The 27,485-nt window shown below is 38.7% G+C and overlaps 2 protein-coding genes across 2 annotated transcripts in view; both read right to left on the bottom strand.

The window, feature by feature from the left end:
• Window positions 1-12,293, bottom strand: part of lypd6b (LY6/PLAUR domain containing 6B) — a 31,717-nt gene extending 19,424 nt beyond the window's left edge. The window contains exon 1 of the mRNA XM_053496901.1: window positions 12,208-12,293. The gene's annotated coding sequence lies outside the window, so the exon portion shown is untranslated. The remainder of the gene's footprint in view (window positions 1-12,207) is intronic.
• A 4,755-nt stretch (window positions 12,294-17,048) lies between these two features.
• Window positions 17,049-27,485, bottom strand: part of kif5c (kinesin family member 5C) — a 42,681-nt gene continuing 32,244 nt past the window's right edge. The window contains exons 17-26 of the mRNA XM_053496591.1: window positions 26,597-26,714; window positions 26,255-26,313; window positions 25,109-25,218; window positions 24,767-24,868; window positions 23,476-23,536; window positions 23,284-23,355; window positions 21,329-21,433; window positions 20,896-21,112; window positions 20,176-20,369; window positions 17,049-17,324 (exon numbers count right to left, since the gene is read on the bottom strand). Of these exons, the coding sequence (XP_053352566.1) occupies window positions 20,182-20,369; window positions 20,896-21,112; window positions 21,329-21,433; window positions 23,284-23,355; window positions 23,476-23,536; window positions 24,767-24,868; window positions 25,109-25,218; window positions 26,255-26,313; window positions 26,597-26,714 (1,032 nt within the window). The 3' untranslated portion in view covers window positions 17,049-17,324; window positions 20,176-20,181. The remainder of the gene's footprint in view (window positions 17,325-20,175; window positions 20,370-20,895; window positions 21,113-21,328; window positions 21,434-23,283; window positions 23,356-23,475; window positions 23,537-24,766; window positions 24,869-25,108; window positions 25,219-26,254; window positions 26,314-26,596; window positions 26,715-27,485) is intronic.

Genomic DNA, 27,485 nt, shown 5'->3' with positions numbered 1-27,485 from the left:
GTCTTTTTTTTTCTTTTCTTTCAAATAAATACATAATATTGCTGAAAAAGTATTTGCCCCCTTGCTGAACCTACTGTATGCAGGATGTTTGCAAAGATAATTTAGTGCAAGGAGACGTTCCTAATAGGGAATCAAAGACGGCTGCTTTGTGTTCATCGCTCTGTGGACTACAGGATCCTTAAGAGACAAAGTCTTTGATTTGACCTTCTCTCTAAACGTTTTGCATATTTGTGTAAACTTAAATGATTGAGATTGTTAAACAATTTTTTTTAATATTACACAAGGATAACCCGAGTAAATATAAAATGCAGTTTTTTAAATGATGATTAAAGGAAAAAAGCTAAAGCAATCCAAACCTACCTGGCCCTATGTGAAAAAGTAATCGCCTCCCAGTAACTGGTTGTGTCACACTTGGCGGCAACGACTGCAATCATGCGTCTGCGATAACGAGTGATGAGTCTTTTACATTGCCGTGGAGGAACAGAGATTCCTAAATGTTTACTCCTTATTCTTTTGATGCTTTCTGATCTATGATAGGACGTGAGCCAGAAGAGTCGATTCGTGCATCTGATGATCGTCACAGAGCTCTGATGGCTCCCGCGATTCAGCCTGGGATCATCTAAGGGAGGGAGCGACGGATTCCAGAGATCCATCAGATTAAAACTGAATTTAAAACTGTCATCATTAGCAAGTCATTCAAACAGAAAAGTCTTTATTAATTTAAAATAAAGTATTAAAAAAAAAAGCCGTGAGTCGTGGGTATTTATGGTGCTTTCACACACACACACGGACTCGAGCCTGAGCCGGCGCACACTTGACCCTAAAAGTTCGTTCCCGCGCATGGATTCCCAATCTTGTTTTACAGGGGACACACCTCCTTTGTGTTTTAAAAACTAAAAATAAACCTTATTCACTAAACCTGGATTATCCCACTTAGATTTCGTTAATTTCCTCCGCTCAGGTCTCCCTGAAGAACAGTGTAGCCTTTCACGCATGAAGACGTGAGGAATCAGATATAAAATCCTGGATGATTGAAATGTCAAAAAAACTTACATCTTTTAAAAATCTGATATCTGATCTCATGTGAATTTTTTTTGGCTGTGGGTTTTCAGAAACTTCAATCTGTCTTGGTGTTGACATACACCCTGGTCACTATTAAACCCTAATAATTAAACCTTACCGAAAAACTTAATATAAAAGTATAAAGAGAAGCACTTCACTCTTACACACTGGCGTAAAAGAGGTTCAATTGGGTGTGTAACTTGATGAAATTTGGGTTTGATTATTTTCATTTAGACCTGTCTTCACTCAATCCATTTTCCAGAGGTCTTCTGGAAGAGGCAGTCCCTTTAATTAACTGGCAACAATGGCCTGGTTGAGAACAAACCAAGCAGAAAGCCCCGAGACCCAAGTGGCTATTATCGCCGGCGGGGCTTTTGTCGATTGCTGATTTGGGGCTGCGGAGATCTAATCTCCTGCGACGATGAGAGATCGGGTTCTGTCCTGGCATAGCCTTGTCAAGTTAAGATTAAATAAAAGCCTTTAGCTGTCTCAACCGGGAAGACGGCCAAGACAGTTCGACAGAGATTCCAGAATGTTTATCCTGTGTGGGAGAGCGGGGTAAGCCTTATTAGCCGTATTCTTCTCATGCTTTCTCACATATCAGAGGAGGTGAGCCAGATGAGCTGATTTGTGCATCTGATGATTGGATTATGTCACGTTCTTGTTGTGTGGTTGCTCGTTTTGCACCTTTGTAGAGTATCTTGGTCCAGGAGTAACGTTCGTTTCTACGTGTGTACTGAACTGTATATGGTTCAAATGACAATTAAAGCCTACTTGACTTGACTCGACAACTGTCACAAAGTTCCAATGACTCCCACGATTCAACTTGTGATCATGAGATGGAAGGAGTGATTCTCCAGAGGTCCATCAGATGATATCCGTCAGCCACTCCAGAATTTAAAAGGTTGTCCATGATACGGTAAGAGATACGAAAAGAAAATCATTCAACTATTTTATGTTAAAAAAAAAAACCCTGGCCAAAACGCCGTGCAGAATATTGAGCCTGTGGATTCCTCATGCCACTCCATTGTGTATAATCACTTATCACTGGATAATATCTATAAAGCTCCTTCTACTGCACGTTTTGTCCAGCTGTACCAAAGACGATATCTACTGTAAATATACTATAAGGCACTGTAGGAGCCATGAGATCTGACATGTCAACCTGATGGAACACATTTTCCTGACCTTTCTTACAAAAGCGCAGTTGTAAAGGTCAAACACTGATGTTGGACAAGAAGGCCTAGCTCGCAGTCTCCGCTCTACTTCATCCCAAAGGTGTTCTGTCGGGTTGAGGTCAGGACTCTGTGCAAGCCAGTCAAGTTCTTCTACACCAAACCGCTCATCCATTTTGCTTTGTGCACTGGTGTGCAGTTACGTTGGAACTGGTGTGAGGTTGTTTTTCGGGACTTGGATGATGATGATGATCATCATCACTTAGGCAAGTAAGATATTAACTAGGAGCTAGTGTTTGGCCTGACGCACCTAATATTGTTTGTTTTATTTTGCACAGCTTGGTTTAATTGTTTAGTCTTTTTAAAGTATATACAGAGAATAAAAGTTTAACCTTTGCCAAAGGTGTTTTATTGCAGCTTACATGATCTAACAACAATGGTCTATCTAATGGAGAAGCTTGAGCTTGAGAAACCTTCCCACATTTAGATAAGACAGAGGATGTGCGTCTTATCAGTGGCCTGAGCATCTTGTATTGTGTTCAGGCCATTTGTAGCCCTAAGGCTGAGGGTGATTGACCCCTTACGCTGTCATTCTATTTAGTAACTCAGTGATACTCATGGGATGGACAGTGGCCTCGTCTTCTTGCTTATCTAAATGGTTAAGAATGCTCCATCGCTCTGGTCACAGGTTATCACCTGCATTGATAGGACCAGGGCACTGGGCTCGAACAAACACGCTTTCACTTGTATGACGGCCCCGTAAATACACTGCTGGCCTTTTGCCTTTTAAAGTAATACAGGTACACTGATCAGCAGCAATAATAAATCCTTTAACATTAAACCCACCCATTGGGTTCCCCTTGTGTCATCGGGGCAGCTCTGGCCCCTCTCGACTTGGCTCTGATGAAGGCATATGGGGAAGGATGCATGGAGTTTGCATGTTCTCCCTGGGCTTGGTGGGTTCTCTCTGTGTACTCCAGTTTCCTCCCACTGTACAAAGACATGCAAATTACACTGATTGGCATCGCCAAATTGCCTTAAGTGTGCGAATGTGCGATGGATTGGCACCCTGTCCAGGATGTATCCTGCCTCGATGCCGCAAGTCTCCAGGCCTCCTGCGACCCTGTATACAGGGTAAAGCGGTATGGACGATGCAAAAAGGCGAGAAATAGTCCCAAGGTGAAAGGAGTCCATCAGGGAAACCCATGACTGTGTGTATCCCGCAAACCTTTATGTGCTGGTGTATCACCTAACACTGCCCCTGAAAGTTGGAGATGTGCCTATTTATCATCAGGAACATAACATAACTAAAGTGGTATAGTTTAGCTAATCTTAGAAAAGTCTGACATAAAGCTGGAGACTTGGATCCAAACTGCATGCAGAAAAGCTTGAGTCTACATGACACATACCTTTAAATATAGACTATTGCACATTAGACTGATTTGGGTTTCAAGGCTATAAGACAGAGCTAGAGTATTTTATTTTCCTTTTTAGATAAAGTTACAAGGAGAACCCTTTAAGAAAGAGAAGAACTATTTAATGGTAGCACAGATTACACAGATTACTGTCACATCATGCCATCTCATCCCAACCCGTTTCCCCAAACCTAAGCACTTCAGTTACAGACTTCAGCGACAGATACTTTACCCTGCGGCGTGACCCATCTCCGAACTCTAAATACAAGCCCTTCTCAATCATGTCATCATGGCACGCCAAGTACAAAAGCTCCTGCCTTGGTATAATGATAGTCTACTTTCTGATCAGTGTAAATAGCTGAGAGGTTAGGTACTGTTCATGGTGCTCCAAGGAGAGGAGCAAACCTTTAATTTAAAGAGGATTCAAACACCTACTTAGCAAAAGTGTTTGTGCATCATCCAAGGCAGGAAATAACCTTCGGAAAAAAGATCATCCAGGAGATTTGGTGCTATAAATCATTCCACTGACTGAACACAAACCTGAACTGGGGCATGACTGTCAAACTCTTGAATCCATCCATCCTGGATGTCTGTAAACAATCCCACAGTTTACGAAGCTTTCTATAGCTGCCATACTGTTTCTCTCAACCCCCGTGCAGGCTCATCATGCTTCTCTATATAGAATTTCCTCTTGATCTGCCTGGAACTTTCAACAGCAGGGTGTTTCTTCACAAAAGAAAAAGAGGTCAGAACAAGAGTCCATTGCCTTTGTGCGAGTTAGAAAGCTAATTAGGAGTATGCAGCCATTCTTTAGATTCCTCACTAATTGGCTGGAGGCGAGTTGACAGCAACAGATGCAGTTAATGACCTTGCTGGAGTAAGACACAAGTAACAAACAGCTTAACATGTGAGTACGATTCAATTTGTTTAAGTAAAAGTCAAAAATCATCTGCAGTATCTGTAGAATTTATTTCAGCTTTTGTATTCCCTCATTGAAATAATGTTTTAGGCTGAGCTGCGAGCCACGAATGCACCGCCGTCTTCACTGCTTGATCAGAAGTGAATCTTTGTCCTCATAGTCCTGTTTTCAAGAAGACCAAACAGGTGAAGGTCAGGTGGAGCATTATCAGGACTATATGGAGGATGCCCTAACAGCTTAAAACTGAGTTGTGGACGTGCATAGTCATGTGAGATCACGACGCCCTTGGATAGCAGTCTTCAGCTCTTCAATAAGCGTCTCACTGTAACGAGCACTGTTGATCGTTTACCCTCGTTCCAGATAAAATGTTCCAATACTGCCCACTGAGAATCCCAAATGCATTTATGGATTTTCCAGCTGATGGATGACTTCTGAACTTTTTCTCGGTCGGCGATTGAAGATGTTTCAGTTTAATACTCTGACGTTTGCTCTCAGGCTTGAGATGATGAATCCGTGTCTCATCACCAGTAAGGATTCTCTTACTCAGACCGACACTTTCAGCTTCTTTAGTGTAACCAAACAATTCTGTTCACGCTTTTCCTCAGGTGTTTCGGCACCAGGTAGACCCTTAGACCCCCCCGTCCCCAAAAAAAATTCACAAGTGGTTTTCCTCGCACCGCAGTTAAAATGAACCGATGTAACATGTTCACATCTGCACAGAAGTGACCAGGGAGTCAATAGCAATTTATAATTGTTGTAACATTGAGTAGAAGTACAGTATGATTGTTAGGGTCTGTATTGTAGGACTACATTTCAAGTCAACAGACAAATAAAGCAAAGATCAAGGATAAATGCCTGAAAGCCTTGTCCTGATCCTCATGTCCTGATCATCAGACAGGTATAATGCCTGTGGTATGGTAAGTCACACTATACTTTTCACTTGAGGCTTTTGGTTTAACAAAGTGTTACAAAACCTTCTCTTCACCTTAGAGCTCAGGTCCACAACATCCTCAGCACCGCCTCATCCAGGCAACGACAGTTACACTTATTACACGGCTACAGAGGCAACGTGATCCCGGGGATTGCTTGACGAATCAGAGTGCGATCTGACAGGCTAATGGAAGTACCCTCATATCCGAGTCTCTCTCGCTCTGGCTATCTGTGCAAGCTTCAAAGCGAACAAGGCCGCCTGTGATCTCCGAACGTCACGGAGCGACCCCGCACTGACAGCTGCGGTAAGAGGAGAGGAGACGCTCTGCTTCACCTCTCAACGCTCGCAGAAATGACTGATGGAGAGAGATAGAGTTGGGGAAGGAAAGATCCATGATTATGGTGGTGACAGTTGTGAGATGAAGAGGTAATACTGGTCTAATGAATTACGTGGGTGATGGAATCCTCTAGCTGTTAGTAGACTCGTACATATTAATGGCGAAGTGGAATTTTCTTAATCAACAAATATTATTCTTTAAACCTTGGTCCTGGGAAAAAAACAAGATTCCGACTTCATCCATGTGAATGATGGCTTCTCTTATTGATATGAAAGCATCTGAGTGAACTGGATCAACTTCTGTTTTGTTTGTCTAGGTGGCAGATTCGTAGAAGTACAAACATGGACATCAGCTGTTCAGCAAAGAAATATGCATACAGCTAATTACCTTTGGGTTCAACTAGATGTGCCGAAGACTTTGTTCATAAGCGCGTTTAAAAAAATTTACAGCGCCGTCTGTTGAATTTTGGAAGAACTTTTTATATTTTATTACATGTTACCGTGAAGTGCATGGGATAAAGATGTGATGTGATAGGTCTGATAATTTTTTCAAGGTCGATTTTTTTATTTATTTTATGATACGATTTATTTTATGATTTTATGATTTATGTTTTCCATTTAAATTTTAAACTACCAAATCATCTTCTCTTCCCGAGGGCCGACTGCGACGAAACAAAGCCTGTACGTTATCTCAAGTTCAGGCAAATACACCTGTGAAAACCCCATTGAAATTCGCTCAGTAGTTTTTCACGTGTTTAGACAACAGTTTTATTATATGTTATAGAAGATTACAGCACACACTTTGGCGGCCGGTCTGTGTGTGAAAATGATTTCTCGTGCTCCCAGAACCACTATTTACCAATCTGTGAAAGCCCTGGAATATGGCGGTGCCATCAGGGAAAAAAAAACTCCACAGGTGGTCATTCAGTACATTCAGGTCATCAGTTGACTTTAGTTTATTGTCACATAACGTTGCTAAAACTAGACCTGACCCCCTGAAGGAACCCCAGATTTGATATTTCTTAAATTTAACCTGCTTGAAAAAAAGGCATGTGGTCTGATGAGTCCCATTGACCCTACTCCATAGCGATGGGTGTTTCAGGGTAAGAAACCATCCAGTTGCAGGAACATTACGCTTGTACCATGAAAGAGACTTGAATTTTGATTGTAATGAGTAGTTTAAAATTTTGCGTAAATGATTTCAGATGAACTGGCGTTATGGAAGTTACGTGTTTCAATCAGTCCTCTACAAACTACATAAAGAACATGTCTCGACAGTTCATTTGAACCTAAAATATTTGAAATAGTAATTACAAGAGGGGATTATTAATTAATTATTAAATAATGATTTTTTTCTTGATTTTTTTCTTTTTTCATTTCTGTGCCTCTTTGTGCTTTCTGATGCTCAGCATACTGTATAATTTACAAGTTTAAAGGTCAGTAGTAGCAGTAGATCAGTATGGTTTGATGAGAACCCTATGATTTATGCCTATTTTTTCCTCCTGATGTTAACGTTGACCTTTGCATGAAACTCCCCTGGATAAACCAACAGAACTGAAAACATCATATTAAGGAATAAAAACAGTGCTGGTTAAAAAACATGACAGACTATGACTAAATAATAATGGATATTTACCAATTCATTTAAAAAAAAGGGTCAGTTTTATCACTCAGCACAATCAACACACTGAAAATAAAACCCTCGTCGATCCAAACTGGGAGCTCTGCTCCAATCGGACTGTACAAAATTCTTTACAGAACTCCAGCTCTAGAACTTTACTTGAGGTGAGGAAAACTTAAGCCGGTCCTTTTCAAAAGGAAACCCGTCCTATTCACGGTGACGCCGAATAGTGTGATTATAAATCAATCAACTTTTACAACTGAACACCATGAAGTTGTGCAGCGCCAAGTGTGTTAAAAGTCAATTATTTCATTTTGCTCAGAGTGACACACGGATGCAGGGCGTGGAGGTGAAGGGAGGGGTTCACAGCCTGGCAGAATTCGCCAACAACTGCAAACATCCTGAGTCTCCCAGAATGGACCCTAATCTAGCCTTAAAGCAAAGGAATGCAAAACAAAACAGGGTTTAAAAAACATGGAAAATAAGAAGCTTCCCATAAACGATGAATGAGTGAACAGATTAAGAAGTTACATAAAACCTGTTTTCCACGCTGCTCACAGGCCTGCAGAAATCCTATCCACTACTACAATCAATTATGTCTGCAAATCTCTACCGCTCCATACGTTTGTCAGCTCCTCTCTCTCTCTATTTCTCTATCTCTCTTCACATTTTTACCAATTACATCATACACTCGTTTCTGTTCAGACCACCTAGTCTGTACTGTCCAAAATACTGCTGACCAAAAGAAGAAGCGGTGTGTCATTAATAACCTGTTTTCTGGACAAAGCAAAATTCATAAGACCAGCGCAACATGCAACAAAAAAAACTAAAGCATCATTCCTAATAAACAGCATATAAAAAAAACTCTCTCTCTGGAGAACCACATTTTTATCAATTACATTTTAATTCATACAACTGTTTCTGTTTGAGTCTTTACTGAGATTCTGAGATTCATTTTCGACAAAGAACAAAAACCAGAAAAAAGTGAATCTTTGCTTCAACAGAGTCACTTTTCGGTCCCAATATCATCAATAAAGCTAAATGTCTGATTTTAATTCACAGTTCGGTCCAAAACCGAATTATTTGAACTTTTTTTTTTTCCCAGGAACATTAAAAACAACAGTGTAGGGCTGCAAATCTTTTACAGTTGAGTTATTCTCAATAATTATTCTCTTAACTCTTTTAACTACAACGTACCTGTTATACTTCTATTATAACTTGATGCATGTAAAAAAAAGTGATAATAAAAGTAGATATTAAATGTTATATTGGTTAAATGTATGGGTGGGAAATAAGGCCTAACCCCTGAAGTCTATATAGTATATAATTTATTTAAAATTATGGCTGAATAAATCGATAAAAAAAATTTTTTTGACAATATTTATTCATCACCTCAAACGTATTGAAAAAAAGTACAGAAATTCCAAACTATGCATATATTACCTGAAATAAATTGCAGCATTTTGTGATTAAATAACTGCATGGGTTTTAAAGTGATGATTCATTGTTCAGCACTATTTAACAAAAGCATCATTAAAAATCAGGCTAAAACAAACCTAAGTGAACTGATTTAGGTCTGCGTAACACGCTAATTCTATTTTTGCCGTTTTAAAAACAAATGACTCTAGAAGGCAGACCGTGCGATATTAACCAGGAACCTCAAACTGTATTTTGTCTTAATAACTGTCCAGTAATGTGTAACTTTTCATCAGGTGATGGATTATTTATAATGTTTGTAACATTAAATGAACTTAAAAATAAACAAAGCACAAGGGTGAAGTATTAGCATGTGGTGTTAGTTGAAATTATTTTTTTTTATAAGTTTCAGTACTTAACTTCTCTACTACAAATGTAATTAAACTGATAAAGGTTTTTTTTCACATGAAACATAAATACTTGGCATGATTATTAAATACCACCAAGCGCTTACTTGATCCAGCTTACTTGAAGTACAATCTTTTTATACACCATGAACCTATGAACAGTAATTCTTTAGTAATTAAAGTTTTTAAAAGTTTCATATATAAACCCCCCTTTTTTCCACAAGTGCACGAATCTAAAACATTTCTGCAAGGTTTCTTTTTTTGCCAAATATTTTGCATTGAGGTTTCTGAGCATTTAAACTTAGCAAGCTGTTCTCTGACATATTTGATCAGCGTGCAAACCGGACAATCATTTATTACCAGTTGTGAGTGTGAACCGGCAACCCGACCAGCCCTTGAACTCACAGGCCGTTCTGCTACTTTACTTCTTTACCGTGCACCTGTTGTCCAGCTGCTTTTACAGAGCAGGTGCGTTTGCAACCAGAACATCAAAAAGACATTAAACATTTAGAATATTGGTACTGTATGACTAAAAAAATAAAAAATAATTTTACATGTGTGTGTGTGGTGAGAGGTGTCACATAACGACTTATTGTTAAAAAACTAATTATAGTTCAATATTACACCTAAATCTAAACACCAAGCTAAATGAAACACTAAGCTCTTTTTTATTGTTTGTTAGTTAAATAAAACTATACAATCTGCAATGGGGATTATTATTATTATTATTATTATTATTATTAATAACATAACATTATGCCTACCTGTCTAATATTGAGTAACTCTCCCCATTGCCATTAAAACAGTAATACACTGTGTGTTCTCCCAACTTTCTAGCACAACCAGCATTAACCTTTTCTTCAATTTGATCTACACTAGCTCTTCCACTGTATCAGACTACACGGGACAGCCGTCTCTCCCCATGTGCATCAGTGAGCCTTGGCAACCCATGACCCTGTTGCCAGTTCACCGGTTTTCCTTCTTTGTATCACTTTTTTGGTTAGCCCAGGAACATTCCACAAGAGCGGCAGTTTTGGAGCTGGCCCATGTCAAAGTCACTCGAATCCCTACACATGTCCATCAACATCAACTTCACTAGCTGCCTAATATATCCCACCTATTTCCAGCCCCCACTGTAACGAGATATTAAAAATGAAGCTACTGTGAGAAGGGCCAAACTGTAATGGCTAGACAACTGGGTCAGAGAAAATCCAAAACTGCAACTCTCCAGTGATGTTCGGCCGCTCTTGAAGCGCACATGCCACTCAAAACCCCCTGAATGACTCATTGCAGCAACGTTGTAAAGTTGCCGATTCATGTCAAACGTTGTTCTAACTTGCCGTCCATGATGAAACAGCAGTGTCTGAAGTGCAACAGTTGCACAGCTCCTGATGTACACGGGATGATCTCTTTTGGCACGCTGACTTATGAAGGTCGGTGCTCCCTGTGACTGTGCCTGCAGCCTTGTGCTGCCGTCTGTTGGCGTGTTACAAAACTAGTCTCAAAACTTTTTTATACCACCTCATACATACACAGTACAATATATATATATATATATACACTACCGTTCAAAAGTTTTAGAACACTTGCAAATTTCTTTTTTTTTTTTTGTTTAGTGATTTATTTTCTATATTCTACAACAATACTAGGGATTTCAAAACTATGAAATAACACATATGGGATTAGGTAATTTCGTAACAACAAGAAAAAAACCAAATAATTTTTATTTTAAGACACAGAGGTCAGCCTTTCTGTAATAGTTCTTGCAAGAACTGTATTGTCAAGTGCATTTGCAAAATCCGTCAAGCACCATAATGAAACTGGCTCTCATGAAGGCCATCACAGGAGGGCGAGACCAAAACCTACCTCTGCCACAGACGAGAAGTTCATTTAGAGTTATCAGCCTGAAAAATGACCAATTAACAGCACCTCAGATTAGAGGCGTTATGAAGTCTTTACAGAGCAGAAGTAGCAGAAACATCTCAAAATCAACTGTTCAAAGGAGATTAATGCATTTTTTGGACGCCTTCAGCATTCCTTTACAATGTAGAAAGAAATAAAAATCAGGAACCATCATGGAGTTAGAAAGTGTTCTAAAACTTTTGAAAAGTAGTGTGTGTGTGTGTGTGTGTATATATATATATATATATATATATATATACTAGATGTGCCTGCGATTTCATTTGCGTAGAATTTAATTGCAGAATTATGAAGAAAAAAAAAAATAATAATTTTCAGCGCCATCAGTTGAATTTTGGAATGAACAAAATTTTTTTCTTGTTACCCTGAAATGCATGGAATAAAGGTGTGAGATTGTGTTAATCAAGTACAGTAGATTTCAACTGCACACTCATAAGCGCGTATTGTCATACAGGTATATACTGCATATATATATATATATATATACACTGTAAATATATATACAGTATTATATATTTTTTCTTTTTCTTTATCCATCTATTTTTTTTTATCTTTGGGAATATTTTTTTTGTCATCCCAGTAAAGCTCTATTAATCTTGACCCTCTTTTGAGGACACAGAGAGACAGAGAGAGAGACAGAAACTGTCCCCATATAACCTCTCTCCCATTATTTTAAATCTTTAAAACAATAAAACCCCTCTTCACTTTCACTCAGGATGGTTTACACGCCATGTTAAATCGGTAGCCTGCTCTTCAATCAGTGCAGTTAGTAAAACATTACAGAATAAACTCATTAACTGATCCTCAGACAGACAGACAGACGCGCGTCACAGCTCCAGTTTATTATTTACTTCCTGATTTTAAAGTTACAGCATGAACTCACGCGCGTGCCTTCTCGTGCGTTAAGTACCCCGGATTTACACGCGCGCGCACACCGCACTCAGACATCTTCACTGCTTTATCTGTTCAAAATAGACAAAACATAAAAGCACCATACAAACCTACCTTAGAGGTTCGCTGAGGACTTCTCCTGCTGTTTCTGTCGATTAAAAGAAGAATTCCATCCTAATACAGAGCGCGAGCGAGACAGGACCAAACACGGAGGCGGGGCGAGTGTAGTGGAGGGGGCGTGGCCAAGTCACAGACCGGCCATGAGACAGGGGGCGTGGTCAAATCAAAACGTGGAAGAAGTGCTGTGATTAGGGGCGTGACTAAAGCCAAAGTTAGGGCATGCTTCTTCTTCTCTTCCTCTAATTATTATTATTTTATTTTGCACAAAACAACAACATACGATCCAAAGTAACATAGCCAGGGAGGATAAGAGGAGCACTAAATAATAAATAGCAAAAGATTAAAAAAAAAAAAATAGGCTTTCTTATGTATAGGGTCTAGTACTCCTTTCCCACCAAAATGAGCCAGGTGCCAGTTCAAATCGAACCTCAGGCTTTGTTTTTCCATGGGCTAGACAGTCACATCATTACATCACTGTACACTCGTCTGTGTACGTCTCTACTGCAGCGATGCTAGCAACAATGTTAGCGCTAGTGGCAAGGTACTCAGGTGAACTTCAACATGGCTCTGTGAGCAGTTCCCCAGGCTTTAACGTTACTAGAAAACATTTAAGCTGCCTATATGTCCATAGCTGCCCAAGATGGCAGTCAAAAAACATTTTTTTGTGATAATCCTCCTTCCTCCCAGCTCCTGATGTAAGGGGATCTTTGTTCTATCCCAGCAAAGTGGTGGTGCCACAATGAAATCTTTTTTTTTTTTGTCTTTTTTGTTTTTTTCTTTGGCTGTCTGAAAACAAGAACTGTTTAGAAACAGGACACCGGGTCTGAACTAGCTCCGGAACCGCCTTGTTGAAAAATGGGTAAACAAGGTGGTCAGAATTGCATCAATTGCACAGCAGTTGCACAGTTTCCAATGTACACAGGACGGTGACTTTTGGCACGCTGACTTATGAAGGTTGGTGCGCTCTGTGACTGTGATTGCAGCCTTGTGCTGCCATCTGCTGGCATTTTACAAAACTAGTCTCAAAACTATCTGATACCACATTGTATGAGCGGGAAATAAGCTTAACAAAACGACACCTGATTACAGTTTAGATCGTTTATTTCCTTCTGCAACATGCAGCTGCGAATGATCCAAATCACTTGTGTTGTTTTCTCACAGTACAGTATAGCATTCATCAGAACACCTTAATATCTATGTGAAACACTGCAGTGTGATTATCTTTTAATTAATAGACAGAATATAAAAAGTCATCACTGTTAAACACTGATTTTTTTATAGAAGCACCATCAGAGATGATGTAATGTGGATGTCTGTACACTGAGTCAGTTTCCTCCCTTGTGCTTGTTTACTCGAGGCGGTTTTACTTATGAGCACACACACACACACTTTAAACAAGACATTTTAACAACAAAGTTGGAATGGATCTGTGATGCATCATCACACTGTGTGTGAACAAATACAGTATAAGTGTGATGGCGTTAGACATGGTGCAGGTGTGTGTGTACTGATCTGTGATGAGCAGAATATCTTTGATGGTAAGAGTGACACAATATCATGGGCGCAATATCCGCACCCCAACCTCACGTTTTTGATGAACATGACACAATACAATAATTCGATCATTTGGACAAAAGGAAGAGATATGATTCAAGCTTTCAGTTATAAATGAAAGGATCTTAAGAAAACATTTTCAACTCCAAAACAAATTAATGATGTTTTACAAATCTTCCTCCATATTATTACACTCTAACTCTGTCTATAAGATAATGGGGTGATATGAAGGATTATAAATACTTTCATCATCTTGCATTTTAAGAGTAAAAATCACATTAAAATGAAGTATTAAAAGGTTTACAACTTGCAAAATGTACAACTTATTGTGTAAGAAAAAGAAAAGATCCAGTTTTACCTACAGACAGATTTTGATTTATTTATTCAGCATGACGACAACAGGAATACACTCGCTCGACTCCTGTTGTATCCTGATGTAAATGAGGTAGATATGATACGATTTGCGTTCTTGAATTTTTGCCTAAAGTGAACTGTGTGGCTAGTTAGCATCGACACAGAAACAAAATAAAATAATTGTTTTTTACTAAGTGTAAAATTAAAGAAAAAATGAAATGGCTTTTTCTTTTTCTTAAATCCTTAAAACCTTGAAGGTCTGATTAAAAAGTTTTAAGACGGCGCTTTGCATCAAAAAAATCTAAGGCAAATAATTTGTGCTTTTACTACAACGTCAAACCTTTATATTTGCACTAATAAGATTTTTAAATATATTATAACAGTGTTCATAGCAACTGCTGTTAAGGACTTGTTCCTTAGAAAGAAGCAAAACTTAAAATCCTTCTCTTTATTTTCAGGTCTTGAATTTTTATAAATGATTACATTACTACGACGGGCATTCAAGTTAAACTGAGACTTTTAATTGCGCAAAATAACAGAACGCAGTTATGAGTGTAAAAACTCCTTTTATTTAGTGCTTGGATACCATCAAGGTAGGAAGTCTTCTCAGTAGGCTGTAGCCATGATCATCACCGTACTGTGCTTGAATTCTGTTGTAAATGCGAATCAGTTTTACACCTTCAGTCATAAGAAATTTCATCACAAGTCCCAGTTTGACTTGAACAACTCCTGGTATATTCCTTATTATTATGTCTACATTTGCAAAATATTGTAGGTCTGCGTCTGGATGTGTGACATGATCTGTAATCAAAACCTTTTAATCAGATCTTGTACATTCAGATCATCAGATCTTGAGCGTATTTTGTTTTGTTCTTTTTTGATATCTTTTTATATCTTCTAAAAACTATTCTCCAAGCTTTGGCCATCTGCATACTGTACACGGAGTCGTCTTTTGTTTGTTTCATTGATAATGATTGCATTATGCTTTCTCAGACATAAAAAAAAATAAAGCATTAAAACACGTCTTGTGCACTTTTAAATACAAGAGTAGAGATGTTCAATGAAAATATAAAATATATAATCAGAATATACAGTATGACAAAAATAAGCGATCATTAATAACACAAATAAATAAATAATGATACTTTAACAAATCCCTTTAAAAATACACTGAAATAAATAGTCGGAATAAATGAATTCCAAATCTAAATCTGTAAGAATGCAAATGTATGCAAAATTAATTGATTAAAAAAAACAAACAAACAAATATATTAAATCTGAGGGTGCATTTACTTTTGCTCTATAAATCCTTGCTGGACTGTAATGTTACAGGACCATCTCCTGCTTTAGAAACAACACAGTCTGAGCCCTAAAGCAGCCTGCATTCCCTGTTGTGTCTCTACACGCTTCACGTAGGCAAAAACACCTAAAAGCTAAAGACCTCCTGAGCTGCTGCCAAGTCCAGGAACCACAGAAACATCCTCGAGTTACACTCGATAAACTCTTACTCCTGGCTCCATCATTTCAGTATAGTGAGCAGTATTTTTGGTCAATTGGTTTGGCAAATCTAAGATAACACGACGTCTCGGATGCTCATCCAGGTGCATCTTAAGCATCAGCTATTTTAAGAAAACGTAAAGAATGTAGATTTCATAGTCGTATGCATTACACTCCCAAATAAATAAATAAATAAATAAATAAATAAATAAAGCAGTATTGACATTAAGAAACCATTTGAATGAACAAACATTCAAACGATTGTGCAATGAGAGAGGCATGAGGCTCGGTGAAGTCTAACATATAGCCAGAGGTTGTGTGTGTTTAGCGTTTCTGTCAGGATTTAGCTGGACGTGCTGATTTATGTCATTCATACAGTACGAACCACTAATTACATGATTAGCTCACAGGAAAGAGTCTTAGAACGCACATTAAAGCCCCATCAGTCATGCTCTCCTTTCCATACATTGTACTGACATTCGGGGTCGGAGTTCATGTCTGAACGCGAGTAACCCGTAATACTGTACTACAAAAAATTCTGATATTTTTAAAGGGCTCTTATTAGGGCTAAATGATTTAAAAAAATAGTTCTTTATGATTAAGAACAAAGAATAGAGAGTTCGCCATAACCACTATAGGGAGAAGAGGGTAGCTCAGTGGTTAAGGTGTTGGACTGCTGATCAGGAGGTCCACGACAGACATTTCCCCAGGGTGGGGTGTTTCTATCGCCCGATGGCATGTAGATGGACCCTTTCATCCCTTTCATAACCACTATAAGCAAGGCTGAAAAAAAAATCCATCCGTGAAATACTGTAGGATAGCTGCATATGTAACGTGACACATCATTAATGCTGTCGGCGATTTTTACATGATGAGATGGATGTGTTCGAAATGTCTCTGTTTACTGACTGCTACCAAGTCATTTCAGGAAGGATGTAGTGAGTGTGTGTGTGTGTGTGTGTGTGTGTGTGAGAGAGAGACAGAGAGAATGTACGGGCGTGCGTATGCTTGCAAGCCCTACCGTGTTCATGCTGCTCGGTCTTAAAAATCATACAGGATTGATCCTCCTGCTGAGTCAGCATTTATGATGCGAGCGTCAGAGTTTTGACACTAATTTAGCAGCGTGCATGCATACTGCATCGCGTGACGGGAGCACAAAGACACACACTCAAGTTACCGCAATTTAGATTTTGGGATTTTTCTCCCCCTCCGGATACTTACAACCACAAGTTCTTTCTTTCTTGCATGGTTTGTGTAGGATTTATGTTGCAATCTGGCAACCCTGGGCTATATTATACTTTTGCAAGAATGGTCGTGATTGATGCCGTGATTGATCATGTGTGATTAAAGCCACGAGGAACATTGTGTAAATAGTATGTATGTGAATAGTAGTTTTTTTTGGGTTTTTTTTTTAATTGACATACCCCATGTCTGAAGGGGGCCTAATTGTGCTCGGTTGAATGTAACAGGCTCCTTTTGTCCCCACATGTCTGTGAGTCTAAATGTGTGTAACACTGTAAATGACTGTACAAAACCAGACCACCACAGCATAAGGAAATCGACTTTCTGTCCGGTACTGAACGTGATCAGAGGCTTCAGTGGTTGTGTTGGTTTTCCAGAGCTACAAAAAGCTGATCTAGTGGACTGATGATGTCTAGATGCCAAGAAAGTCCAGGTGAGCTCAGGATCCGCTGTGTTCCTCTTGACTGAAACACAACAGAGAGAGAGAGAGAGAAAAAAAAAGTGGAATTCCGCTGGAATTTTCAACAATTTCTCTATTTGGGAAAATATTAAAAAAATGACATTTACATATTACTTTGGAAGCCATAATATGCAGGAATGAAGCTGAATATAAAGTTCCTTTTAATAAGGAGATAATTAAGCAATATTGCATGAACAAGAGTGCAGTGATTGCCAAAGCCAGTGATATAACCAAAAATATAGAAAATTAATAAATACAAATAAAGAGATAGATAATTATATGTCACCTAGCTAACTTACTGTATCAAGAGACTCATTAATTCAGCACATTAAATGTGTTTACAAATACTATTGTCTTCTTTTTATCTGATTTTTAAGGAAAAATTGAGAATCATAATCATTCACCATGTATGTCGATGATGTCGCAAACACTGCTGAGAGAACATTTCAAAGTATGAAAAAGAGTCAAAAATTATCCGCACTCTGGCCGTAGAATTCATTTTAATTAACGTTAATTAAGACCAATGCACTATTTTCAACATACAGTACTCTCCGTGCTTTTCGACACACCGCACACGCTGCGAGCCACGAATGCACCTCCGTCTTCACCTCTTCATCAGAAGTGAATCTTCAGCCGCTTTCAGGGGACCAAACAGGGGAAAGTTTGATGGAGTGAGATCAGGACTTTAGAGAGGATGCTTTAACTTGAGTGTCGACAGTGTGGGGCTCATTTTGGGCTCATGTGATTGGACCGTTCTCAAAGAGTCTTATTAACGGTCTGCAGATTGTTAGTTAATCTATTGAATAGTGATTGATGTGAAAGCCAGTCAAAGAGAAATTCTGTAATTTCTTTGCTAAAATACCAAATCGCAAGGTGATCGTACGAAGAAAGAAAAAAAGTTAGAGCTTGGACCAGATCGATCTGATCTTCTTATTCAGCAGCAGTCAAGTGACCGCGGCTGAGCTTACACTCTGTGCTTTTCCAGCACTTCTTATGGCAAGCGGAGCTGGCTGACTGGATGCGATGAGAGTCATGCCCTTATTTAATCTTAATAGTAATGATGCTATTTACAGGTGATTATTAAAAGTTTAATTAGAATTTTGTTTGCCCCCACAAAAAAACTTTTTTGCACCAGAACGAGAACTGTTGATTGTTGAACCCTGTTCCTCATGACATGTTCAAATATTGGCCCTTGAGTATCCCAGAAGAAATAAAAAAGTAAGCACTGATGAATTCCAGCTGATGGTTGACTTTAAAACTTTTTCTTGGTCGGTTCCATACTCTGCTGTTCACTCTCAGGCTCGTAGTGATGATTCATTCCATGTATCATCACCAGTAAAGATCCTCTTTAAGAAATTTTCACCTTGCATCATTGCACACTGCTCTTTTTTCATGCAAATCACAAGCAGGACATAAATTTTTTTTCATCCGGGGACATAGAAAGCACTGGCCAAGAGAGATTTTAATGTAACCGGAGTGCGGATAATTTTTGACTCATCCACATAAGTAGTGGAATTGTAAACTGTAATGTAAACCGTTACAGCGGTACACACATGGAAATCCATGGCATTATTGAGTTCAATACATCGCTCTCTATCAGTGCTGGGAACTCACAGTATTCTCACTTGTACAGAACATGCTCTAACTGCTGAGCCACCACTGCCAAACACACACACACACACACACAGTATACAGCCCGACAAGGAGGTAGACGAATGTACTTCCAATCACCAAGTCAACATTGCTTTTCCAGCCTTGAACAATCCCAGACCGTCTCCTGTTTACGTAACTGTAAGGACCCAAAGCCAAGCCTCAATCCATATATGCCTCGCGCTCCTTAGAAAAGGCCGAACTCTTAACGTTAATGTCCTGGACTCGGCCATTTTCCCAGGCTTTCTTCACATTTGCGGACACAGATGCTTTTTGTACATTCTTTTGTTAATGATACACCGTGACCCATTTCTAACCAAAAGCACATCTCCACATGCTCCTGAAACTCAATTAGCCATGGTTGTTGGCACAACAGCATTAATCAAGTAATTGATTAAACCTAAATGGGGACTAACACCAGATTCATTATGGCAGAGCTGAGGGACAACCAGCATTATTATTATCTTCTTTAATTAATTATACTACAGTATATGAGGCGGCACAATGGCTCAGTGGTTAGCGTTGTCGACTTGCACCTCCGGGTTCGATTCCTGCCTCGGGTCTGTGTGCATGGAGTTTGCATGTTCTCTCGTGCTTTCCTCCCAAAGACAGGCAGATTAGATTTTGAATGTACAGATGGTATTATTGACAAACTATGCTTCCCTTACTCGTTAGCTTGTTAGAGATCAGATGGTTGTGAGCCTTTTAGAAGTTGTTTCAGGAAAAACTTCCACTACATCCTCTTTTCCCCTCATTTTTCACCTCTGGATCTAAAGCAGGGGCGTTTATTCGGTGAATAGAGAGGGCGGAAACGGCTCACCCAGAAATCCCTCAAGGGGCACCTACGACGTGAATCAGCGAGTGCTGGCTTGACTTTTTACCCATTAATCTACGGTGTAGAGCCGAGGCAGCTGTTAATATGCCTCATTTTACCCAAATACCGGAGGTCAGCATTTCTGAAACCCACTACAAGGTGAAGAGTTGAGGTTTTTTTGCCCTGCACTTACACAGTATGACTGACTAGCACGGAGAAACGAACACTGTTCACAATGACGCAACATGATGGCGCACAGTTTTTAGTAAATCAGCAAATCAGCTTTCTTTCTCAGCTTATAGTTTATTCTCAAATCACCAAAACTAGCCAAACTTGCGGTTAAGTATACTGTATGCATTAGTGAACTTATTTTTGGAGGACTGGATCCTACCATGCTTTATTTGCTGCTGCTGCTGCTGTGGTGGTGGTGGTGGTGGTGGTAGTGCTGCTGCTGCTGAGCCGCCTGCATCTGGTGGTACTGATGACGCCGAGGGCTCTGCATCCCGCCTCCTCTGATGGATTGACTCGGTGAACCAGAGACTGCTTGCTGATGTCCGGCATGGTGTCCGGCGCGAATAGGCTTGGCTATGGGATGTACAGGGAGGAACACTCAGGAACGTATTTCTATCTTTAAGGGTATTATATATTATGAAATGTTGTTAAGGTTATATTCAGGTGTTATATTCTAGCAACTTATATTCTGCAAATTAATATAATTTATTATAATATAAAATATAAAAATGTTAATACTTGATTGTACTTAATAATTCTATACCCAAGTTATATAGGAGTGACTGATTATATAAAAATAAAATATTCTTGTAGTGCTAAATTCCCAATAAATGTGAATATGTCGCCCCCTGCTGGCTATAATAACCTAACAATGACAACTATCTGTAAGGGTTGTTTAATTGAAACCAGTGAAATTTATTGTAAATAAAGGTGTAAAACCGATTGACATTTACACAAGACTTCAAGCACTGTGAGACTCTTAGCCGCAGTAAAACATTTGAACGGTACAAACATTTTAAAGAAGGCCGTAAGTCCAAAATTACTGTTAAAAAAATCGATTAAGAGTAAAGTCACAAAGGTGATTTGATTAGATACTGACCGATCTGTGCTGTATGATTCCTTCTGGCCTGGTTTTTCGCCCTGACCACCTCTTTGATTCGCTCCACCTCCTGCTGGTAGCGTTTGCGGTCCCTCATGGCGTTCTCCTTCGCCTCTCTCAATGCCGTCTCGAGGGATTTCACTCGCTCGGCCGTAGCTCGAAGACGCTTCTCCAGCTTAGGCAGCTCGCAGCGCAGCTCTGCATTGTCACGCACCAACTTTAGACAAAGTGTAAAGATATATGAAGCAGGTAGGGAAAAAAACAACAACCACAGAGTCATTTTTATTTGTGTACTTATGCAACGAGCTGAAATATCAAGCATCCTGGACTGTACACTACTGTATATCCCATAATTGTGTAAGTCTTATTGATAATATAAAAAGTTCCTATGCCACTTTCGGTTTGTGCTGAAATGGTACAGTACAAAGCAAACCTGTTTGTGGACTTTGGTAAGCTGTTCCAGATTGTTCTCGAGGAAAATGATCTTCTGTTTCAGAGCCAAGCTGCCTCCTGCCTCCTCCGAGTCCAACTCTACGTTCTATCAGAGAGAAAATTAAAATTGGTTAAGAATCAATCCGTCAGTGACTTGAAGTCTGGGATTGAAAACTGCTGTACTTTAAAAAGTTTGATCAAATAAATCGATGTAAATCCAGTTGGTTAACTCCTCTGAAATGTCAGAGAAGTTATTTGATCCGGATAAAAAATTAATCTGGACATATCCATGTCTCTTTTACATATACAGTAATAGCAGATAAAGCTGGATTATATCACAACGGAATCGAACACTTGATTCTGATTGAACAAAAAATGTTAATTGATTTTTTATTACAGCAGCAAAAGTATTAAGACAACCTTTTACTAGCCTGTCTGGCTAAACACTTGTGCTAATTATTTTATAATCTAGTAAATGTGACAATGGTGTTTAGATTCTGGAGCCATGGCCTGGGTCATCTGCAGAACTGAAGTCAAGAGCAAACTTTTAGACAATGATGAAGAAGGGAGTAGCACTTAAGAAACCATTTTCTGTACCCGACCTTCAGAAAACAATCACCAGAGTACTGCAGATGTCATACTGAATATTATAGCTATTTATTATTGTGGTATAGCTATTTAACTGAATTGAATAAATTCTTCTTAATATTATTATCTTGATGTAATTTTTTTAAAACAAGTGAGAATGTCATTACATTTTGTCTCAATACTTTTGATCACAGCTGTAATTTCCAAAGAGTCATATTAATGCACTCATTCTAATATGTTATTGTTGCTTAAATAAGATACATAGAGAATTCAACATTGTACAGTATATATAAATTAAATTTGATTATATATATAATCTAATTTAATTGAATTATGGTTAAGCTTTCTGTATAAATGGAAGGAGTCTTCAGTCACAGTGGTTTAGCTCAGACAAAGGTTAACCTCATTTTTTTTGCTTGTTCTTTTCTTCAAGAGAAACGAACTGATAGGCTGTTGAGGAAACAATGTGACAGATCTATACTACACTATGCATTATACTATACTACACAATACTACACACTATACACTATGCATTTATACCACACTCTACTATACTACACTACACTATACACATAAATGTATGATACATAAATGTACTACACTATAGACTATACTTGACTATACTACACTATACTATAATACACTATACTACACTACACACTTTACTACACTATACTACACTACACTATACTATACTACAAATACAGTTTAGCAGATGTTTCCCAACATAAGAATCGTTCAATGTCATTTTTTAATAAATACTACACTATTATTATTTGATAAGTCAAACATACAGTCCATGGCATGTCATGCTGCCAAGCAGATGCTTGTACACACTGATACTTAACTTACTTCAAATTGTGTTTGAATACAGTTCAACATAAATAACAGACCTCATTACCAGGATCTAGTACTGAACTCAGACACCTGTATGTCATTCAGTATGCCTGCTGAGGCTGCATAAATATATCTTTTATTTCAGTCTTTCAGCAGCACGAACCTGGATAGGGAAGGACACATCTGCAAGAGCACTGATTCATTTTTTAGTCATTTTTTAATCATCAGCTGGATGAAGCAACGATGCTTTTACTTCACATTTCACTCAGAGCCTGTAGTGACACCATTTCCTGCGCTTAATAGAAATATCTCCTGCCTCGCTGTTAGAGCATGTTTATCCTCATCAGTCATTCGGCTTCTGGCCCTGAAACGCAGACCTGGAGCTAAAAGCACATCTGGAGCATGAGTCAGCTGGAAGATCCACCCGAGTTCTCAGGGGATTAACAGGAAATATAAGTGTAGTAAAGCGTAAAAACACGCCAATAACACTGGAAAAAATAAAAGCGGTTGAGAATATGACGCAACACTTACTGTCCTGACACGTGTGTTAAGATCGTCGATGAAGAGTTTGCGCAGATTGTGGAGAGTTTGGAGCTCTTTTGTCTGAAACAAGAAACAGGAGAATTAATGCTGGTAAAAATATTGTCAGGTGCAAGAAAAGCACAATTTTAACTTTTCAAATACAATAAATAATGGAAATGCTGGTTGCTGTTGCGTACTCACCACAGTCTCTTCAAGACCCTTCAGATCCTCCTTGGCCAGTTCCCGTTTCTCATTTAATAAACTAATATACAGAAACAAAAGACGTACATTTCTTAAATCTAATATTTCATGCAGCATCATTTCAATTTTAACTACTCTCTAAACATTTAGGAAGATTTCAGGATATATCAGCTGACGGAGATCTCCCTTTCCTCTCAGGCTAAGCTGATCATGCTAATCATTTTTAAAAAACATCTTGGACAATGCTATGCTTCCAACTTTGTGGCAACAGTTTGGTGACGGCAACTTTATATTTCAGCATGACTCCGCACCAGGACACAAAGCGAGGATTATAAAGACATGCATGCCAGGTTCGCATCTCTGTGCTGCCCCAATACAATTTAGTCAGGGGTTAAAGATTGGACTGCTGACTGGAAGGTCCCAGGTTCAAACCGCACCACCACCAAGTTGCCACTTTATCCCCAACTGTTCAGATGTATCATGAGATAAAGATGTAAATAACTCTGAAGAAGGGCGTCTGCCAAATGCCGTAAACACATGGTTTGATGCGTTTGGTGTGGAAGAACTTGACTGGGCCGCACAAAGCCCTGACCTCTACCCCATCGAGCACCTTTGGGATGAAATGGAATGGAGATTGCAACCAGACCTTCTCGTCCAGCATCAGTAAATGTAATAAATGTTCTACGGAATGAATGGACACCAATTCCCACGGAAACACTACAACATCCTGTCGACAGCCTAATGGATTATTTTGTGGATGGATAATATTTTCTTATATTATAATAATAATTCTCTGGAAACCAGAGAACCTAGAGGAAACCCACCAAGCCCGGGGAGAACATGCAAACTCCATGCATACAGACCCAACGCAAGAATCGAACCCAGTCCAAAGACATGCAGATTAGTTTAATTGGCGTTACTAAATTGCTTGTAATGTGTAAATTGCACATGTGAATGTTAACTGGAGATCCTATCATGGTCATACAAATAAATAAATACAATAGTGATCACCATACAATGGTACACCATACATTGGCCTCCACAGTCCCTAGGTGGACTACAGAGGTTCCTACATAAATGGATGGAATTATAATCTTGAACTGTTCACACACTTTTTATTCTTCGTTTTGTTAAATGATTGATGTGTTAATTTGATGACATTTGTTGAAACAGCAAACTCAAACTATATGGTTTTGACTTAATCCCTAAAAATTTCTTTCAGTGCACAAACTCTTGTTTACATAAATAAGAAGACGTCATGAGCACCATCATGCATCACGTGAGCACTTACACGAGTTTCCGCAGCTTCTCGTCCTTCTCTTGTTCCTCCTGTCTTAGCTTGTTGTAGTCAGATATGAGCTTTTTCTGCTCCAGCTGAAGAGACTGGTTCATACTGAAGGAGAAGAAATACGCAGTAAAGGTTTTAAGCGGTATAGAGGTCTAATTCCCACACAAGACAACGCCAATCAGGTTGTTTAAATTAGTATCTTATGTATTTTTATGTATTAAACGTTTAAACACTTAGCAAAACTGTTTAACGTTACTAGTTCGTTCAGGGTGTTGAGATGGTTTTCTTTTGCCTGGAAGAAAAATTTCAAGCAAATAAGTGATTTTTTTTTTTAAAGCTCTTAACTCTTTAAGCTCATCCAGGATCTTCTGCTTATCATCGATCTCGTCTCGGAGGCGTGACAGCTGCTTCTGGTGGGCCTCGCGGTGACTCTCCATCTGCTCCTGCAGAGCTTTCTACACAAATCGAGTTCACGGAAATTACCAATTAACTTTATAAGTCTAAATAACCGTTTAAACAGGATCACAAAAAACAGTGGGTGGGAGTAGGTCAGAGTTGTTTAGCGTAGGAGGACCAAAAATAAATAAATCAAAAATTAACCACAGTTAAAAGTCAATAAGGTATTTAAACAAAAGTTAAAATATGTTAGTTTTAAAGCAAATCATTTTAATTAAATTACTTTATATCAAGGTATTAAACCGTGGACTTTTTTTTTGCAGGTTTGTAATAGTCCACACAATTTAATTTCTATGCAAAGTTCTGGTTATGGCTATGCTAAAATAAATAGTCAGAACGTGTCTTATGGTTTTTTGCTTTGATTATAGAAACTTTTTTTTAATGCATGCTATAGGTCTCTATAATCTATAGAGTGTTACTCTTTGGAAATAGATTTTTTCACTAGATGGTTAATGAATGAAGTTAAAATGCTTATAAATGTGACTGAATGAATTAGTAGAAAGGTTAAAAAAAAAACGTAGAATGATACATTTTGAAGGTCTTGAAGGTCCCAAGATAAAAATGATAAGAGTGGATTTTTAGTGTTATAGCAATTGTATTATTGCATTTCCAGTTCTGCACAGCTTGTATGTACGTCCCCAAATACGATAATAATATACCTAATAATATATCTAATCAACTGATGTAGAGTCGTATATGTACTTATTTTCACCTCTATTCAGTGTCCCGATCTAGCAAATGCAAGAGGAAAATACCACAAATAATAACCATAGGCAGCTCATTATTAAGAATATTACTCTTTGTTTTTTTCCCTTTTGCTTTATTTTAACCTTAAAATCCAAGCGGCACAGATCTGTGCCGGAAACACAGCACAGGGAAATGATGATTAAAGTGTTTATATGGAAGCCTAGTTGGTGTGTGTTTAAAAAAGAGCGAAACAATAAATGGATAAAATGCTCTGAGTTACGAAGTGGAGCAACACATACTGCAGTTATGTGAATGGTACGTATGCCAGAGGGAGACATTAGTCTGTACCTTAATCTCTTCAGCATCCTTCATCTTGGTCATGTGCTCCTTCTCCTTGTCCATTTTTCCTAGATTAGTAAATGCACAAAAGGTGTTTTTTATTTGGGGAGGAAAAGAAAGGTTAATATACTATGTCATTTAATATGAGTGTTTTATGGTGTAAATATACACTTTATTTCCCATGCACAGCATACAGTATCTGTCTCTTCAGCAGTACAGTGCACAGCCATAAAAGACCTGTCCTTACTGTATCATTTCTATTCCTTATTTAGAGGAGTCTCAGACTAGGATCCTTGTACCATACTGTATGCAGTATGTGTATGTGTGTGAATGCATTTGTACGAGACACACCCTGAGCGTGGAGATTAGCCAGCTCTTCCATCAGCGAATCCTGGCTCTCCTCCAGCTGTCTCTTCTTTTGCTCCATGTTCTGCATGTAGTCTGTCAGGGATTTTATTTTGGCCTGGAGCTGGATCAGACACACAATAACACACTCAGTAACTTGCTCAATCAATACATAAAAAAAAATAAAAAATCAGATTCTTAATCTGTCGTAAATGACACTTTATGGATTTTTCTTAACATTTCTGCACTTATGGACTCGTGCAACAGAAATTTCAATCTGTATAGACGAGCCAAGAAGTGGAATAAAAGAACTTGAGTTTCCAGAGTCCTGACCTCAACCCCACTGAAAATTTTTGGGATGAACTTAACATCCGAGTGCACTGTTTTATGATATCTATGCCACTGATGTACTTTATTTCGCTCACTCACTTACTTATCATCTATACTGCTTTATCCTGTGTGCAGGGTCGTGGGGGCTCTGAAGCCTATCCCAGAAGACTTAAGGCACAAGGCGGGGTACATTCTGGACAGGTTGCCAGTCCATCACAGAGCACACACACATACTGTACAAACACTTTTCTTTTTTCTTTTTTTTTTTTTTACACATTACGGGCAATTTGGGAACATCAATTAGTCTAATCTGCATGTATTTTGACTGTGGGAGGAAACTGGAGAACCCGGAGGAAACCCACCAAGCGCGGGGAGAACATGGAAACTCCATGCACACACACCCAAGGTGGGAAAAGAACCCAGACTCTGAAGTATATCATATATCAAGTTTACTTCATTTAGAAGTTACTACTTTATTTTAGTTGCCAATGCAAATATGCATGTGATGCAAGTGTACTATGTGAAATGGCCAGAATATATTGTACTCTAAAAGTTTGTTAATTTA

Source organism: Clarias gariepinus, chromosome 5 (genome assembly GCF_024256425.1).
Source record: "Clarias gariepinus isolate MV-2021 ecotype Netherlands chromosome 5, CGAR_prim_01v2, whole genome shotgun sequence".
NCBI lineage: Eukaryota > Metazoa > Chordata > Actinopteri > Siluriformes > Clariidae > Clarias > Clarias gariepinus.
This window is presented reverse-complemented; position numbering and strand designations above follow the sequence as displayed.